The 16,766-nt window shown below is 44.9% G+C and overlaps 1 protein-coding gene across 1 annotated transcript in view; it reads left to right on the top strand.

Moving 5' to 3' along the window:
• bms1 (BMS1 ribosome biogenesis factor) overlaps window positions 1-16,766 on the top strand; it is a gene marked incomplete at its 5' end in the record, with an annotated part of 100,063 nt that overhangs the window by 48,724 nt on the left and 34,573 nt on the right. The window contains 3 exons of the mRNA XM_033012868.1: window positions 5,594-5,676; window positions 8,532-8,711; window positions 9,645-9,833. Coding sequence (XP_032868759.1) covers window positions 5,594-5,676; window positions 8,532-8,711; window positions 9,645-9,833 — 452 coding nt within the window. The remainder of the gene's footprint in view (window positions 1-5,593; window positions 5,677-8,531; window positions 8,712-9,644; window positions 9,834-16,766) is intronic.

Raw genomic sequence — 16,766 nt, 5'->3', positions numbered from 1 at the left:
GTCTGACGTTGGCGTAGCAACGAATCAAAGGCTGGCACCCACAGGCTGGCAACCACAAGTCAGGCAGAAAACCGGCAGGCAGCCAGCAGCCACACAGTTTTAATAGTATATAGAAGATGTGTGGGGGGTGGGGGAAACATTAAATCTCTTCCTTCAACGGGGATGCGATCTTTTCCTTGTCGTATCTCCGTCTCCGTCTGCTCCGAGGCCTAATATCGTGGAGCTGGCGGCCTCCAACTGGAACCGACCTCGAGGCTCCGGTGGCAGAGCCGGTGGACTCACCATCACGGAGCTGGCTGACTTCGGAGGCTGTGGTGGTTCTGTGGCTGCGACCCGACTTCGGAGCTTCGGAGGCCCTGTGGAAGGTAACATCGGGAGCTTGCAGGTCCCAGGTTGGTGACCGATTCTCGGGAGCTCCCGTAACAACAGCTTCGTCCGCTGAACTGGAGGGTGACAGATTCATCCGCCCCGGGACGAGGAGTTTGAATCGGCCCGTTCGCGGAGCTTGGATTCGGCCGCAGGACTTACCATCACCTGGCGAGGTGCCCAACATCGAAAGCCTGGATCGCCTCAACGCAGCGGGAGAACAAGCAGGGAAGAGATAAGACTTTAAGACTTTTTGCCTTCCATCACAGTGAGGAGGTGCCTGGAGATTCACTGTGATGGATGTTTGTGTTAAACTGTGTTCATTGTGTCTTCTGTTGTGTTTTTTTTCTGTCATGACTGCAAGGTACGCACTTTCGTTCAAACTATTGTTTAGTTTGAATGACAATAAAGGAAACTCTCTAAACGCTAAACATGCCCCATCATCACTAGTCCCACCTGCCGGTATTTGGTCCATATCCTTCCAAACCTGTCCTATACATGTACCGGACTAAATGCTTCTTAAACGTTGCGATAGTCCCTGCTTCAACTACTTCCTCTGGCAACTCATTCCATACGCCCACCACTCTTTGTGTAAAAAAACTTACCCCTCTGGTTCCCATCAAATCTTAACCTCGCCTTAAAGTTATGTCCTCTGATTCTCGATTACCCTACTCTGGGCAAAATACTCTGTGCATCTACCTGATCTATACCTCTCATGATTTTGTACACTTTTCTTGGACTTGATGCCCTCAGCATGCCAGGTAGTAACAATGCCACTCATCATGCAGGGAGCTAACACCTCCAGCAGTAAGTAAGCCCCTTGTTCCACTCGCTCAACGTCACTGGGGAGGCCTTGTGCTCCAACACTACACACTGAGATACAGGTGCTCTATTCCATGCATTCACCAGCATAGATTGCCTTAAACGCACAGTCGTTTGCCCAGAGTAGGGGAATTGAGAACGAGAGGCCATATGTTTAAGGTGAGGGGGAAAGATTTAATAGGAATCTGCGAGGTAACTTTGGCAACAAAGGCAAAAAGTCAAGGTGCTTTTCGATAAATTGAAATATTCCTACTGAATTGTTGTAATCCATGGCCCATAGAGTTATACAGCATCAAAGCAGGCCTTTCACCCAACTCTTCCATGTGGTCTAAAATCCTACATCTAAGCTAGTCCTATTTCCCAGCATTTTGCCAATGTCCCTCAAAACCTTTCCAATGATCTCTCCAAACGTCTTTTAAACATAGTAATTGGACCAGCCTCTACCAGTTCCAACGGCAGCTTGTTCCATATCGCCATCGCACTGTGTATGGAAAACCTTGCCTGCTGACACTGGAGGAGCAGCATTCACAATGGTACTGTGAACCTCGAGTCCCTGCACGGATCCGCAAGCCTGGCGTCAGTGGCGAAGGAGCATGCCATTTCCTGATTTTTAGTTTAGAGATACAAAACGGAAACAGGACCTTCGGCCCACCGACCAGCAATCCCCGCACATTAACACTATCCTACACACACTAGTGACCATTTAAAAAAAAGCATTTATACCTAGCCAATTAACCTACAAACTTGTACGTCTTTGGAGTGTGGGAGGAAACCGAAGATCTTGGAGAAAACCCACTAGTCCCATCTACCTGCACTCAGACCATAACCCTCCATTCCTTTCCCGTCCATATACCTATCCAATTTATTTTTAAATGATAAAATCGAACCTGCCTCCACCACTTCCACTTGAAGCTCATTCCACACAGCTACCACTCTCTGAGTAAAGAATTTTCCCCTCATGTTACCCCTAAACTTCTGTCCCTTAATTCTCAAGTCATGTCCTCTTGTTTGAATCTTCCCTACTCTCAATGGGAAAAGCTTATCCACGTCAACTCTGTCTATCCCTCTCATAATTTTAAAGACCTCTATCAAGTCCCCCCTTAACCTTCTGCGCTCCAAAGAATAAAGACCTAACTTGTTCAACCTTTCTCTGTAACTTAGTTGCTGAAACCCAGGCAACATTTTAGTAAATCTCCTCTGTACTCTCTCTATTTTGTTGACATCCTTCCTATAATTAGGCGACCAAAATTGTACACCATACTCCAGAATTAGCCTACCCAATGCCTTGTACAATTTTAACATTACATCCCAACGTCTATACTCAATGCTCTGATTTATAAAGGCCAACACACCAAAAGCTTTCTTTACCACCCTATCTACATGAGATTCCACCTTCAGGGAACTGTGCACAGTTATTCCTAGATCCCTCTGTTCAACTGCATTCCTCAACTCACTACCGTTTACCATGTACGTCCTATTTTGATTTGTCCTGCCAAGATGTAGCACCTCACACTTCTCAGCATTAAACTCCATCTGCCATCTTTCAGCCCACTCTTCCAAATGGCCTAAATCTCTCTGTAGACTTTGAAAATCTACTTCATTATCCACAACACCACCTGTACAACAGTACAGGAACACAGGCCCTTCGACCCACAATGCCTGTGTAGAAATAGGGAACTGCAGATGCTAGTTTACCAAGGAAAGGCACAAAATGCTACAGTAACTAAGCGGGTCAGACAGCATTCCCGTAGAACATACTGCTGCCTGAACCGCTGAGTTACTCCAACATTTTGTGGCTTTGCCTGATTTAACTAATCTCCGTTGCCTGACATAATCCATATCCTCCTATTCTCTGCAAATCCATGTGTCTATCGAAAAGCACCTTAAATGCCACTATTGTAACCGCTTCCACCACCACCTGTTCCAGGCACCTGCTGCTCTCTGAGTAAAAATGCAAGGAATTTGACTGCTCATTTCTCCTCAGTATTTTGCCCCTCTCACCTAACGTTATGTCTTCTGGTCCCCAACACCTCCACCCTGGGAGAAAGATTCTGACCATCATGGATGGTTTTGGGTGTTTTTGAAATTGCAGGCAAGTGAAGAAGGTGTTTTTACATTTTTTATATCAAGTCCAGCACCAATTTCCCGGCACCCCTGGTTCCAGAGCCTTTCTGGATTATGCAGGAGCAACAGAGGTCATGACCCCGCAAAGTCGGTAATGGGAAGGGATCTGGCAGATCCAGAGCCCCGGCCACAGGCTGCAAATTTGACCTGCCGATTGGCCATGGAAGTTGGCTATGAGAACGGATCTGTCGGCTCGGGCCAGGACGGATTCCAGAACCCCGACGGCAGCAGGCAAATTCAACCTGCCAATCAGCACAAAATCCTGATGAGGTTGAGATCGGCCGCCTCACCTGGTGCCACATTTTCAGGGGGACTTCCGAGGAGGGAATTTTGTCCGGATTAATGGGGGAGGCTGGACCATCAGTTGCCTGGTAGTGGACCTGTTGTTGATGGGAACGCTTTTGGAAGACACTATGAGCAAAATCTTCTCAGACGGGTAACTGTGGATTGGCGAGGAATTGACGTGCAGTTTTTGCCACGACTATTCTCTCACCACGTGGCCAGACAGTGATAGTTGCTCTTTATAGTGCTCCTGCCTGATTGGAAAGCTCAATCAGTGGTGATCCTAACCAGCCACTGATCTTGCGGTGGTCAGCCTAGTGTATAATTGGTGCAATTGTCTCATCAGAATCTTCCAAATGCTGTGCGGATGAAATGAAGCCACATGTCTCGATCTTTGAGAATATGAGGAGAGCTGTGCAGTGTGGCCTCTCTTGTGTGGAGTGTGTTGTTGACCGTAGCTACACAAAAAAGCTGGAGAAACTCAGCATCTACGGAGCGAAGGAAATAGGCAACGTTTCGGGCCGAAACCCTTCTTCAGACTGATCGGGGGTGGGGGGGCAGGGAGAAGAAAGGAAAAAGGAGGAGGAGCCCGAAGGCTGGGGGATGGGAGGAGACACCTTTTTAAACAACGTGTTCAAGAAGGAACTGCAGATGCTGGAAGATCGAAGGTACACAAAAATGTTGGAGAAACACAGCGGGTGCAGCAGCATCTATGGAGCGAAGGAAATAGGCGAGGTTTCGGGCCAAAACCCTTCTTCAGACTGTTGGGGGGTGGGGGGGGAGAAGGAAGGATAAAGGGACGAGGAGGAGCCCGAGGGCGGGGGGATGGGAGGAGACAGCTCGAGGGTTAAGGAAGGGGAGGAGACAGCAAGGGCTAGCAAAATTGGGAGAATTCAACGTTCATGCCATCCGAACGCAAGCAACCCAGGCGGAATATGAGGTGCTGTTCCTCCAATTTCCGGTGTTGCTCACTCTGGCAATGGAGGAGACCCAGGACAGAGAGGTCGGATTGGGAATGGGAGGGGGAGTTGAAGTGCTGAGCCACCGGGAGTTCAGGTAGGTTATTGCGGACTGAGCAGAGGTGTTCGGCGAAACGATCGCCCAACCTCCACTTAGTCTCCCCGATGTAAATCAGCTGACATCTAGAGCAGCGGATGCAGTAAACAACGTGTTGTTAAACAACGCGTTGTTGACCAGTCCTAGTTGTTCTTTGCATTGTTCAGGATTCTTGTTTCTAGACAATCTGTGATTGAAATGGCAGATAGAATTTAACAAGCCATCAGTGAGACTACACTTGGTGTGTTGTGTGCAGTTCTGCTTACCATCCTATGGGAAGGATGAGATTAAGATTAAAATGCAGAAAAGATTAACAAGGATGTTGCCAGGACTGGAGGGCTCGAGTTATAAGAAGTTCGGAGAGGGGGAGCCTGTTTTCTCTGGAGCGGAAGCGGTTGAGACCTTATAGAGATTTGTAAAATCATGAGAGGCATAGGCAAGATGGATTTTCATTGTATTTTCCCCTGGGTAGGGGAGTCAACTAGAGGGCATAGGCATTAGATAAGATTGGAAGATTTAAAACAGACCTGAGAAGTAAGTTTTTCAACAGTGTGTGGTGGGTACAATTACAATCTTTAAATGACATTTGCACCGGTGCATGGAAGGAAAGAAGTTTGGGAGATATGAACCAAATGTAGACAAACGGGATTAGTTCAGTAAGCACCTTGAACTAGATTGCAAGTTGTACCAAACGGCCCGTTTCTGTGCGGTATTACTGACTACCTCATTGTAGGACTACATTGAACCAGATGGATTTTAATCATAATCCAGCAACTTCATAACTACTAGATTTTTATTTAATATTATTTATCTGAATATAAAGTTCCCAGTTGCCCTGGTAGTATTTGAAAATATCTTCTGATTATTAGCAATCTCATCATAAAGTGATGATGTTACAGTCTCTTATACTTTGCATGTTTTTACACCTTCCATTTGTTTCCAGATTCTGTATATGGAGCATTCGAGGATTTAGAGACGGGAGAGGTTCATGAGGGGCAACACGATGCAGTAAAGCAAAGCCAGGAGGTTAGGGTTTAAGTATATTAAGATTAATCTTTTGAAAACAATGAATATGTGTATGGGTGTATACACTGTTTTATTGTACGCAAGAAAATCAATGCATCTTCAACATAGTCACGCTGGTTGATCAGGATATATGATGGAGCTGGGCAGAGGAGATTCACCAGGATGTTTTGGGTGTCGGTTATGAGAAGAGGCAGGAGAATGGGGTTAGGAGAGATCGATCAGCCATGATTGAATGGCAGTGTAGACTTGATGGGCTGAATGGCATAACTCTACTCCTATCACTTATGATCTTATGTTTCCTGTGTTGGAGAGACTGGAGAGGCAAGGTCTGTTCTCCATGGCGTAGATGAGGTTCAGAGGGTAGAAACAAAGAACTGCAGACGCTGGTTAATATGCAGAAGGACCTAAAGTGCTGAAGTAACTCAGCAAGTCAGGCGGCATCTCTGGGGAACATGGGTAGGGGATGTTTCAGGTTGAGACCCTTCAGGATATCTTATTGAGGTACATAAAGTTATGAGCGGTTAAATGCAGGAACGTTTCCCCATCTGAGAGGTAGATAAAACAAGAGCATATGGATTTGGGGAAAAAGGGTAAAGATTCAGAGGGGATCTGAGGGGGATCTTTTCCACCTAGAGAGTCAATCAATCAATCAATCAGATTTATTCATCACATACACAATAAAGTGCAGTGAAATGAACTTGCCAGCAGCAGTACAATAAAAAAAGAATACACAATACAAAATAAAAATGTAACACAAACATCCACCACAGCATTCTTCACTGTGGTGGAAGACACAAAGTACAGTCAGTCCTCCTCCATTTTCCCCCATGGTCTGGGCCATAACCTCTGCAGTCGCCGCTGCAGGCGGCCAGATGTACAGGCCCTCTCATCTGGAAGGTAAGTCCCGTATCGGTGCTTCCCTACCGGAGACCGTGGCTTCAGGATGACGTAGGCCGCAGACCAGCGGTCGGAGCTCTTCAGGGATTCCCGGCAAGGGATCCTGCTCCGGATAGTATGTAAGTATGTCCCCGCCGTGCCCGTGGCTAGAAGCTCCGCAGACCGTGGTTTCAAGATGTTGAAGGCTGGCGGGTCGGAGTGGTGAATATCCAGAAAGTGCTGCCCAAGGCAGTCATAAGTGGTCATTGAATGCCTTGAGGAAGTTTCTGGGTGAATGCTGCAATCGCCTGGGTATGGGACAAGGGCGGGGAGATGAGATTAGCGCAGATGGATGGCCACTGGTTAGCATGGACTCCTTGGGCAGTGGCCTGTTTCCATGCTCTGACATGGTCTTTGTGACTAACATCTGGTGAATGGATCATTACAGTGAAGTGGCCAATTAGTGCAGCATAGTCTAGGAAGAAGCATTTTGGGATGAAGGCTTCAAAGCGGGAATTTAAGGTTAGGGAAATTTGAGGATGCGTGACTGTGGTAAGGGCAACGGGAGTTTAAAGATAAAGCTTGATCAATAGTGGGCTTTGAATGAGTTAGGAGAGCAGACAGTGGAATTTAAAGGCCATGGCTTAGTTCGGTTTGAGAATGGATCGTTTTAATAATAATTGTCTTCAGAGGCAAATAACGATCTCCATGTTCTCACAGGGTGTAAAGTGTAAAAGGAAATGACATGCAATGTCTTGCGTTGTTTGGGTCCCTTTTATCCTGTGCAGAAAGTACAAATTATGTCAATGGATTGATGACAGGAAGAAGATAAAAAGAACTTTGGTATTTATCCCAAAGAAAAATGAAGTGGAGGGCTAAGGGTAGCTTTTGAGGGGATAAGTTGTGAATTGTTGTTTCTGTTGGTTTATTAATCCTAGATGTTGCAGCACATAGTTTGCTTGGTTCCCAAATACTTCTAAAGATTTTCCCATGCCCAGTCTAATTCCCATTCCCTTCCCTTGATTTTTGTTGTGCTGAACATGATGCTAGTTACACTGATCTCATCTGCCTATACATTAGCCATATCCTTTTATTTCCTTGACTTCCATATGCCTATCCAAAAGCCTCTTAAATGCCATGATCGTATCTGCCTCCATCACCACCCCTGGCAATGTGTTCCAGGCACCCACTACTCTGTAAAAAGGAATCACATTAAACCTTTCCCCTGTCACCCTATAGCTATGTCCTCTAGTGTTGCCTATTTTCCACCTGGGAAAAACATTCAGAATGTCTACACTTCTATTACTTCATGTCTATTACTCCTCTCATAATTTTATATACTTCTATCAAATCTCGCCTCAAACTCCAACATTCCAGAGAAAATAATTTGTCTATTCAGCCTCTCCCTGTAGCTGAAACCCTTCTAATCCAGGCAGCATTCTGGTAAATCTCCTCTGCACACTCTCCAAAGCCCCCACATTTCTCCTGTAATGGGATGACCAGAAATCATGTGATGAATCACATGTGAAATGCATAACATTTACATGTATTAATCCAATTAATGGAAGTAAAAGTTGGAAGTAGCATGTGATGACAAAGACTATTTATCACCAATAATAGAATGGAACAGAAAGACTCAGCAAGTCATGCAGCATCTGAAAATAGCATCTGAAAATAGAAAGAGGATTAGCATTACAGATTAATATCCTTTAAGCTGGTCTCGAGCCAGAATTATTTACACTGTTCAGGATTCTCGTTGCTTTGGAGTATATGTTGACTTCTGCTTAATGTATGCCAACTTTAGTCTCAGTTTGCACATAAGGAGTTGATGTTGAAGTCTTGAACCCACGTCCCAGGGACCACCAGAACCGCAAACATTCATCACTGCCAGGCTTGTCGGTGGGAAAGGCAAAAATTGAAACTCCTATACATATAACAATTAGTTTTAAAACTGAATCTAACATTATTTGTCACACCAGGAAAAGGATATGTCAGATGACGAAGACAACAATGATCCCAGAAACCCAAAGGAGGAGGAAGAACAAAACAGGCGTTTGGCGAAGAAGCGGAAATTGAAGGAAATGTTTGACGTTGAGTATGACGATGGGGATGCCACTTACTTCAGTGATCTGAAAGATGAAATGCAGAAGCAAGCACAGGTACAAATACAGATTCAGATTTCAATTCTGCACCGGCTCTAATATGGCAACTCAGGAATCAAACAATCAAGTTCATAGTAGTGCAGTGGTAGACTTGGTGCCTTACAGCGCCAGAGACGCAGGTTCAATCCTGACTACAGATGCTGTCGGTATGGAGTTTGTACATTCTTCCTGTGACCTGTGTAGGTTAATTGGCTTCGGCAAAAATGGTAAATTATCCCAAGTGTGTAGGATAGTGCTAGTTTACAGGAATCGCTGGTCAGTGCTGACTTGGTGGGCCGAAGTGCTTGTTTCCACGCTGTATTTCTCAACTAAACTAAACCATATCTAAATCATATCAAATCTTTTAGAATGCCTGATTTGTGCAGTTACACTTTCACTGGCTATTCGAGTTTCATTGTTTTCATTACTCTGCCTCTTATTTAAAGGTTTAACCTTTTATTAGTTTCCTGATCATTGAGCTCTGGTTCCTTGTAGTTTGATTAAATTTGAAACATTTATTCTGTACTCATTCCCTACTGCAATCAAGGCAGGCTGTAATATCCACAACACGTACCATCATTCAAGTTTACATGAGAATCAAGCGGCAATGGTGGTGGTGCTCACCTAGAAGGGTGGTTTAGTTGATTAGTACAGGTCAGGGGTTATGGGGAGAAGGCAGAAGAATGGGGTTAGGAGGAAGAGATAGATCAGCCATGATTGATGGAGTAGACCTGATGGGCCGATTGGCTAAATCTGCTACTATCACGTGAACCTAAGGCTGTGAGCCGCAGAAAATGCCCCAACAGCGAGAGTTGGTGATTCTGACGTACGTGACATCCGACATGTAATGGTTCACAGAATGTAATCCTTACGCAGGTCGGGGAGTGCCTGTAATCTCTGCACTATCCAGCATCTTGTTGCTGCTTCACATTATTTATTTTCCTCCCATAGCTTAATCGGGCGGAATTTGATGACCAAACTGACGAGACCCGGGTTCAGTACGAAGGTTTCAGACCTGGAATGTACGTGCGAGTTGAGATCGAGAACGTACCCTTTGAATTTGTCACAAACTTCGACTCCCATTATCCGTTAATTCTCGGCGGCTTGGGAAGCAGCGAAGGAAACATTGGATATCTGCAGGTAATACTCACCATTATCACCTTGCAGTAAATATAGACATGGGAAGAAACTCCGAGGTGATGCACATGTGTTATCAAACGAGTTGAATCAGAGATAAAGGTGAGATAACGGGGCACAATTAGTAGGTCTGTTATGTTAAGGCCTTTATCAGTCGGGGTATTGGGAGAAGAGTCAGGATGCAGCCAAATGAAGTCTTAAAAGTGTGGACATTGCAGGGTGTTAGGACAGTTGCAGAATATGGGGCTGAGGCAGTTGGAGGGGCAACAGACAACAGTGGGCCAATGAGTCTTGAGCTGGTTGCACACACTTCGAGAGATGACAAAGTGGAGGTGGAAAATCAGTGAAGGAGTTTAAATGTCGATGAGGAGTTTAAAATGGAGGCATTGTTGGGCAACTAACTGAGGTCTTTGGGCACTGGCATGACGGGTAAATGGCATTTAATGCCAGATAGGGGATGGGCAGCACTTATAAGTTGAAGACAGACACAAAAAGCTGGAGTAGGTCAGTGGGTCTGACAGCATCTCTGGAGACAAGGAATGGGTGATATTTCGGGTCGAGACCCTTTAGACTGAAGTCAGGGGAGTGGGCGGGACAAAGATAGAATGTAGTCGGAGACAGTAAGACTGGTGGGAGAACTGGGAAGGGGGGGGGATGGAGAGGGAAGGCAAGGGCTGTTTGAAGTTAGAGAAATCAATGTTCATACTGCTGGGGTGTAAGCTGCCCAAGCAAAATATGAGTTGCTCAGCACTTCAACTGGGGGGAGGGGGGGAGAGAGGGGGGTAGAAATGTCAACGTTTTATTTCTTAAAAGCAGATAGCAACAAAACTGTTAAAGGTAAAACCATGGCAATCTTTAATTGATTTGTCAGACGGGAGTGGCAAAAGATCTACAACGAGAACAAACATTGCTCAGTGCTTCTCGGGCTCCCACTCACAGAACAAAGGCGAGTTAGCATAATTATACATTTTTCTTATCAGTAAAACACTCCTACCAAGTCTGAATATGGCACGACTGAAGATTCTGTAGCCTTTCAGAATATAAGAGAAGCTGGGTCCAAATCAAGCTCGTCCAATGACAAGTTATTACTTATCTCTGGAGCGTCAGCTATTTTTTTTTTCAATCTTGACTTCTTTATGGCTTTGAAGAAGCACATGTTATTACTGCAGGATTACATCTTAATTTCTTTATTGAAAAGACAACCTGTCCTCCATATTGTGTTGCATATAATTTACAAAGTCATTCAGACTTGGCACCGAGCCATTCTTTAGTTCGACTAGATCATGCTTTTGTAGACGAACTACTCCATTTTAGATTTGACTATCAGCTCTTTCATTCCCTCCTTTTTATCAAACATGATAACATTCACAGTCCTCTGTCGGTAGACACAATGGTCCCAAGCATTAGAGCAATGATTAGCAGAATGATAGAGCCATAATGTATCACAGTACCCCAAAGTCCACCAAACCAATGGTATGGCAACCAGTTCTCATTCTCTTCATTAACAACCATCTTGATGAAGCTTGTTTAGGGTCGATGGATCAGGTGCCACCTGTAGACGGTGTAATCCTTTCAGCCGATATTGGGGTTGTGCCATAAAGTTTGCACCTGTCCGAGGGTGTTGCCAGTCTCTTCATAGATCGTTGCACAGGTGAGGTGCTCACCCCCCCCCCCCCCTCTCGTCCTGTGGTGGCGTTCATCACCTTGATCTAGACTCTAGCGTATCCGTGGGTTTGGACAGCATTTCCCAGTAGGTTTGGGTGGTCTGCTTCCACATCACCACGTAGAAGCGGATGCTGGACTGGAAGCCAAAGACAAAGCCAGCGTAGATTGTTGTCTGTGTTGATTTAGAAGGTGCCACTGAAGTTGATGGCGTTGAACTCCTCAAATCCATCAGTAAGACCAGGGTCAGAGTGGGCGTTCTGCAGTAACTCCCTGCCCTTGTTGCGCACTACCCAGTTCGGATCGATCTGCATTGTTCCGTTTGGAACTTCCTCAGGTCAGTCTCACTGATGGCGCTGTTCTCGGGGCACATGTCATAGATATCTGGGATGTTTTTGTCAAAGTCGTCCTTGCAGGTGTCTCCTCTACTGTCACCATCGGCATCGATCTGGTCAGGGTTGGGAACAAAACAGCAATTGTCCTTCTCATCAGAAACGTCATCATTGCCATCCTCATCAATGTCCTGATTGTCATCACACTGATTACCCACCAGTTCTGAGTCATTGTCTTCCTGGATAGGGTTAGGCATAATATCTTTCAAGAGGTCCATCTGTTTCAAAATGTTCAGCTTCTCTCTCTCTAGACCCTTGGTCATACGATAGAGCTCAAAATGCTTCAAGATTGTTGATCAAATGTGCTTTGTTTTTCCGAAGTTGTGACCAAAGGCTTTGCATTTCCTCCTGATCTGTAAAGATGTTCTTTCTTCTGTATGGATCAGCTTTACATGACGTTGCAGCTAGTGATCAATCACAAACACCTTGTTACATCCTGAGTGGAGCAAGATCTTTCACGCACCTCTTCATGCTGCTCTTTTATGTGTTTCTTAAGTCCGTCAACTCCTCTGTAAACAGCACAGCAACCGTTATACTGACATCGATACACGGTGGGGAAATCTTCCCTTTCCTAGTTTGACTTTGATTTCCGGCCACGTTTTGTCCAGATTGTTTATTCACATCCTTAATATTGCACTTCTTAACTGGTAACCTACTCTTCTTCTTCCAATATGGTTGAAAAGACTCATCTGAAGAACCATTCTTAACTTTTATTTCTCTATCATCTTCACTTGATAAATACCTTTCAGGAAGATCACTGGATTCTAATCCATCCGCAACATCATTTCTGAGAGAACAAGATGCTTCATTGCCGTTAACTTTTTTTTTCACATTTAATGGTTGAGTTGCATCTTGTACCTGAATGTTTTCCCAAGAGCACTCTGTATATTCAAGATCATATCCTTCTTCAGTGGGGATTCCCAGTTGTCCACATCCACCGACCGTGAGTGGCTCCACTGTATGTACAAGGCTGAAAGTCTGCTAATACTGGGACAGGTTGATGCTTCGCAACATTATCACCCGCACCATTTTCAGTCACTGTTCCATTCCAAGGTGAAAGGGTTATTGAACCATCCAGAACTTCCTCCATTGAGTCTTTATTTCTACTGGATGGGCACTGTCCCTCATTCAAAACAACGCTGCGACTTGAATGGATGTCCAGGATGTAACTGTGGCCCTCTGTTATCAGAGTTCTGAACAGTCCTTCCAATTGACTTTGACTCTGGAACTGAATAAGGGGCGTCAAATGGAATAGTCGAGGACGGAGTTAAAGGGAAAGAGAGTGAAGGGATGGTTAATGTCCCCAGAATTAACGGGAAAGGAAGCTCACAAAGGGATAGGAGAGTATGGCCAAGTATAATAGGGATCGATGTGAAAGGTGAGATGCATAAGAAATTAAAAGTATTGTATATGAATGGGCGAAGTATAAGAAGTAAAGTAGATGAGCTTGAGGCTCAGTTAGAGGTTGGTAGATATGACATTGTGGGAATTACTGAGATGTGGCTGCAGGAGGATTGGGCCTGGGAACTTAATATTCAGGGTTATACATCCTAGAGAAAGAGCAGGCAGGTGGGCAGAGGAGGGGGGGGGGGGCAGCTCTGCTGATGAGGGAGGGTATTCAGCCCATTGCGAGGGAAGACATAGGGACTGACGAGGTAGAGTCACTGGATTGAGTTGAGGAATTGTAAAGGCAAGAAGACACTAATTGGTGTTATGTACAGACCCCCAAATAGTAGCCCGGATGTAGGGTGTAAGTTGCAGCAGGAGTTAAAACTGGCATGCAACAAAGGTAATGCCACTGTGGTGATGGGGGATTTCAATATGCAGGTAGACTGGGAAAATCAGGTTGGTTCAGGACCCCAAGAAAGAGAGTTTGTAGAATGCCTCCGAGATGGATTCTTAGAGCAGCTTGTAATGGAGCCGACCAGAGAAAATGCAATTCTGGATTTAGTGTTATCCAATGAACCAGATATGATAAAGAGAACTCGAGGTAAAGGAACCGCTTGGAGGTAGTGATCATAATATGATTAGTTTTAATCTGGAATTTGCGAAGGAGAACGTTAAATCGGAAGTGTCCGTGATGCAATTGAACAAAGGGGACTATGAAGGCATGAAAGGGGAGCTAGCCAAGGTAGACTGGAAGGGGATCCTAGCAGGAATGATGGTGGAACAGCAATGGCAGGAATTTCTGGGCATAATCCGGAAGACGCAGGATCATTTCATTCTAAAAAGGAAGAAAGATTCTAAGGGGAGTAGGAGTCAACCGTGGCTGGCAAGAGAAGTTAGGGATCGAATAAAACTAAAAGAAAAGATGTATAACGCAGCAAAGAGTAGCCGGAAGCCAGAGGATTGGGAAACTTTCATAGGACAACAGAAGGAAACAAAACGGGGAATACGGGCTGAAAAGATGAAGTACGAAGGGAAGCTGGCCAGGAATGTAAAGGACAGTAAAAGTCTGAAGAAGGGTTTCGGCCCAAAACTTTGCCTATCTCCTTCGCTCCATAGATGCTGCTGCACCCGCTGAGTTTCTCCAGCATTTTTGTGTACCTTCGATTTTCCAGCATCTGCAGTTCCTTCTTAAACAGTAAAAGCTTCTTTAGAATTGTTAAGGGAAAAAGAGTAGCAAAGTCAAATGTGGGTCCCTTGAAGGCAGACACGGGTGAAATTATTATGGGCAACAAGGAAATGGCAGAAGAATTGAACAATGACTTCATATCTGTCTTCACTAAGGAAGACACAAACAATCTCCCAGATGTACTGGAGGACAGAGGATCTAAGGGGGTAGAGAAACTGAAATAAATTTTCTTTAGGCGAGAAATAGTATTGGGTAGGCTAATGGGACTGAAGGATGATAAATCCCCTGGGCCTGATGGTCTGTATCCCAGGGTCCTCAGGGAGGTGGCTCTAGAAATAGTGGATGCATTGGTGATCATTTTCCAATGTTCTTGGTTTCTTGGTCCACCAAAATATTCCAAATGGAATTGAAACTGGAGGTGGTGAAGGGAGGGATTAAGCCAGAAAGGGTTATTGGGAAGAAAGAGCTACTTTAAATTTAGTTGCATCTGGTTGGGTGACTATAGTAGGGTGGAGATTATTCCATGCTTTAATTGTGCGGGGGAAGAACAAATTGCTGTACACATCTGTCTTTGTAGCTGGGATCACAAATTCGATCGAATGCCCTCGTCTGCTCCTAATTGGTTTGGGTTTGGTGTAGGTCTTGTAATCTATGTCGAGCTGACCATTTAACATTTTGTAAAAACAGGTCAAACAGTGAGCTTCACGTCTGTCTTGGAGAGGGTTCCACCTCAGAGAATTCAGAGGTTTGGTGACACTCGCTTCTCTCTCATAGGTGTTAGTAACAGATCGAGCTGCCTGTCTTTTGACACGTTCGATGGAAGAAATTTTTTTATTTGGGTATGGGTCCCATGCTGCAACTGCGTAGTCCAAATGAGATCTAACGAGGGTGAAGTATAGCTTCTCCTTGACAGGTTGAACAATGATGAAAGTTGCGCCTCAGAAAGTTTAGGACACCTGTTGCTTTCACCGTTGCATGATGAGTCTGACCATTCCAACGCAGATCATTCTGCAATTTGATGCCAAGATACTTGGTTTGTTTGGATTCTTCAAGGGTGGCACCAAGTATATTGTAAGATGTTTCGCCTGAATTCCTCTTTCTGGTGACACGCATGGTTTCACATTTGGAAGGGTTGAACTGCATGCCCCATTGGTGTGACCACTCAACCATAGTATTGAGATCCTTTTGGAGAGCATCTTCATCATCAGATGACTTAATTGGACGGTGCAGCAAACAATCATCAGCGAATAGTCTGGTCGTACTTGCGACTTTTTCATGGATGTCATTTATGTAAAGCAAAAATAGGTGTGGGCCAAGTACTGTGCCCTGTGGTGTACCACTCAACACTGGATGCCAATTGGAACTCTTTCCGTTCACACACACAAGCTGAAGACGTTTTGTCAGGAAACTGGAAATCCATTGTTTCGTGTTGGAACGAATACCATAGAAGTCAAGCTTCTGAAGTAGTCTCTGGTGTGGGATGACATCAAATGCTTTAGAAAAGTCCAGCACAACTAAATCCGTGATGACGTTACTATCAAGGTGCTTGGCCAGGTCATTTGTCGTCAGGATAAGCTGAGACTCGCATGATCTATGCCTCCTAAATGCATGTTGGTTGTCAGCAAGAATGTTATGTTTGCTCATGTGTCGCATCAGATTACTATCAATTAAATGCTCCAGCAATTTGCAGCAAGTACTTGTTAGTGAAACAGGACGATAATTCGCTGGGTTGGTGGTTGAACCCTTCTTAAAGAGAGGAGTGATGTTAGCCTTCCTCCAATCCAGCGGAACATCGCCTGAGTCAAGCGATTGTTGGAAAATGAACTGCAAAACTGGAGCCAGTTCTTCAGCTGCGATCTTGAGGGCTTGATTCTGTATCTGATCTGGTCCAATTGCTTTTGTGGTATTGATGTTGAGCAATAACTTCTTGACACCTTCAACCTCAATTTTAATAGCAGGCATATCAGCATACGGGCTGGGCGGTACGACTGGAAATGATGAAGGCTCCACATTTTCCCGGGTGAAAACGTGTTGAAATTGGTTTGCAAGAGCTTCTGCTTTCGCCTGGTCCTCAGTGATCAGACAGTTGTTCACTTTAAGCATCTGGACACCAGTGTTGTCTGTCCGTCTGGATTTCACATATCTCCAAAAAGCCTTGGGTTGCTCTCCCCCAAGAATAGAAGAAACATGTTGTCTATGAGCACTCCTAATTGCATAATAAAAAAAATAAAAAAATTGCACGATCGACTTGCTTTCGCACTCTAGTAAAATTGTCCCAGTCCAGTTTTGTACCCCTTTTTTGGCACG

This window comes from Amblyraja radiata, chromosome 37 (genome assembly GCF_010909765.2).
Source record: "Amblyraja radiata isolate CabotCenter1 chromosome 37, sAmbRad1.1.pri, whole genome shotgun sequence".
Taxonomy (NCBI): Eukaryota; Metazoa; Chordata; class Chondrichthyes; order Rajiformes; family Rajidae; genus Amblyraja; species Amblyraja radiata.
This window is presented reverse-complemented; position numbering and strand designations above follow the sequence as displayed.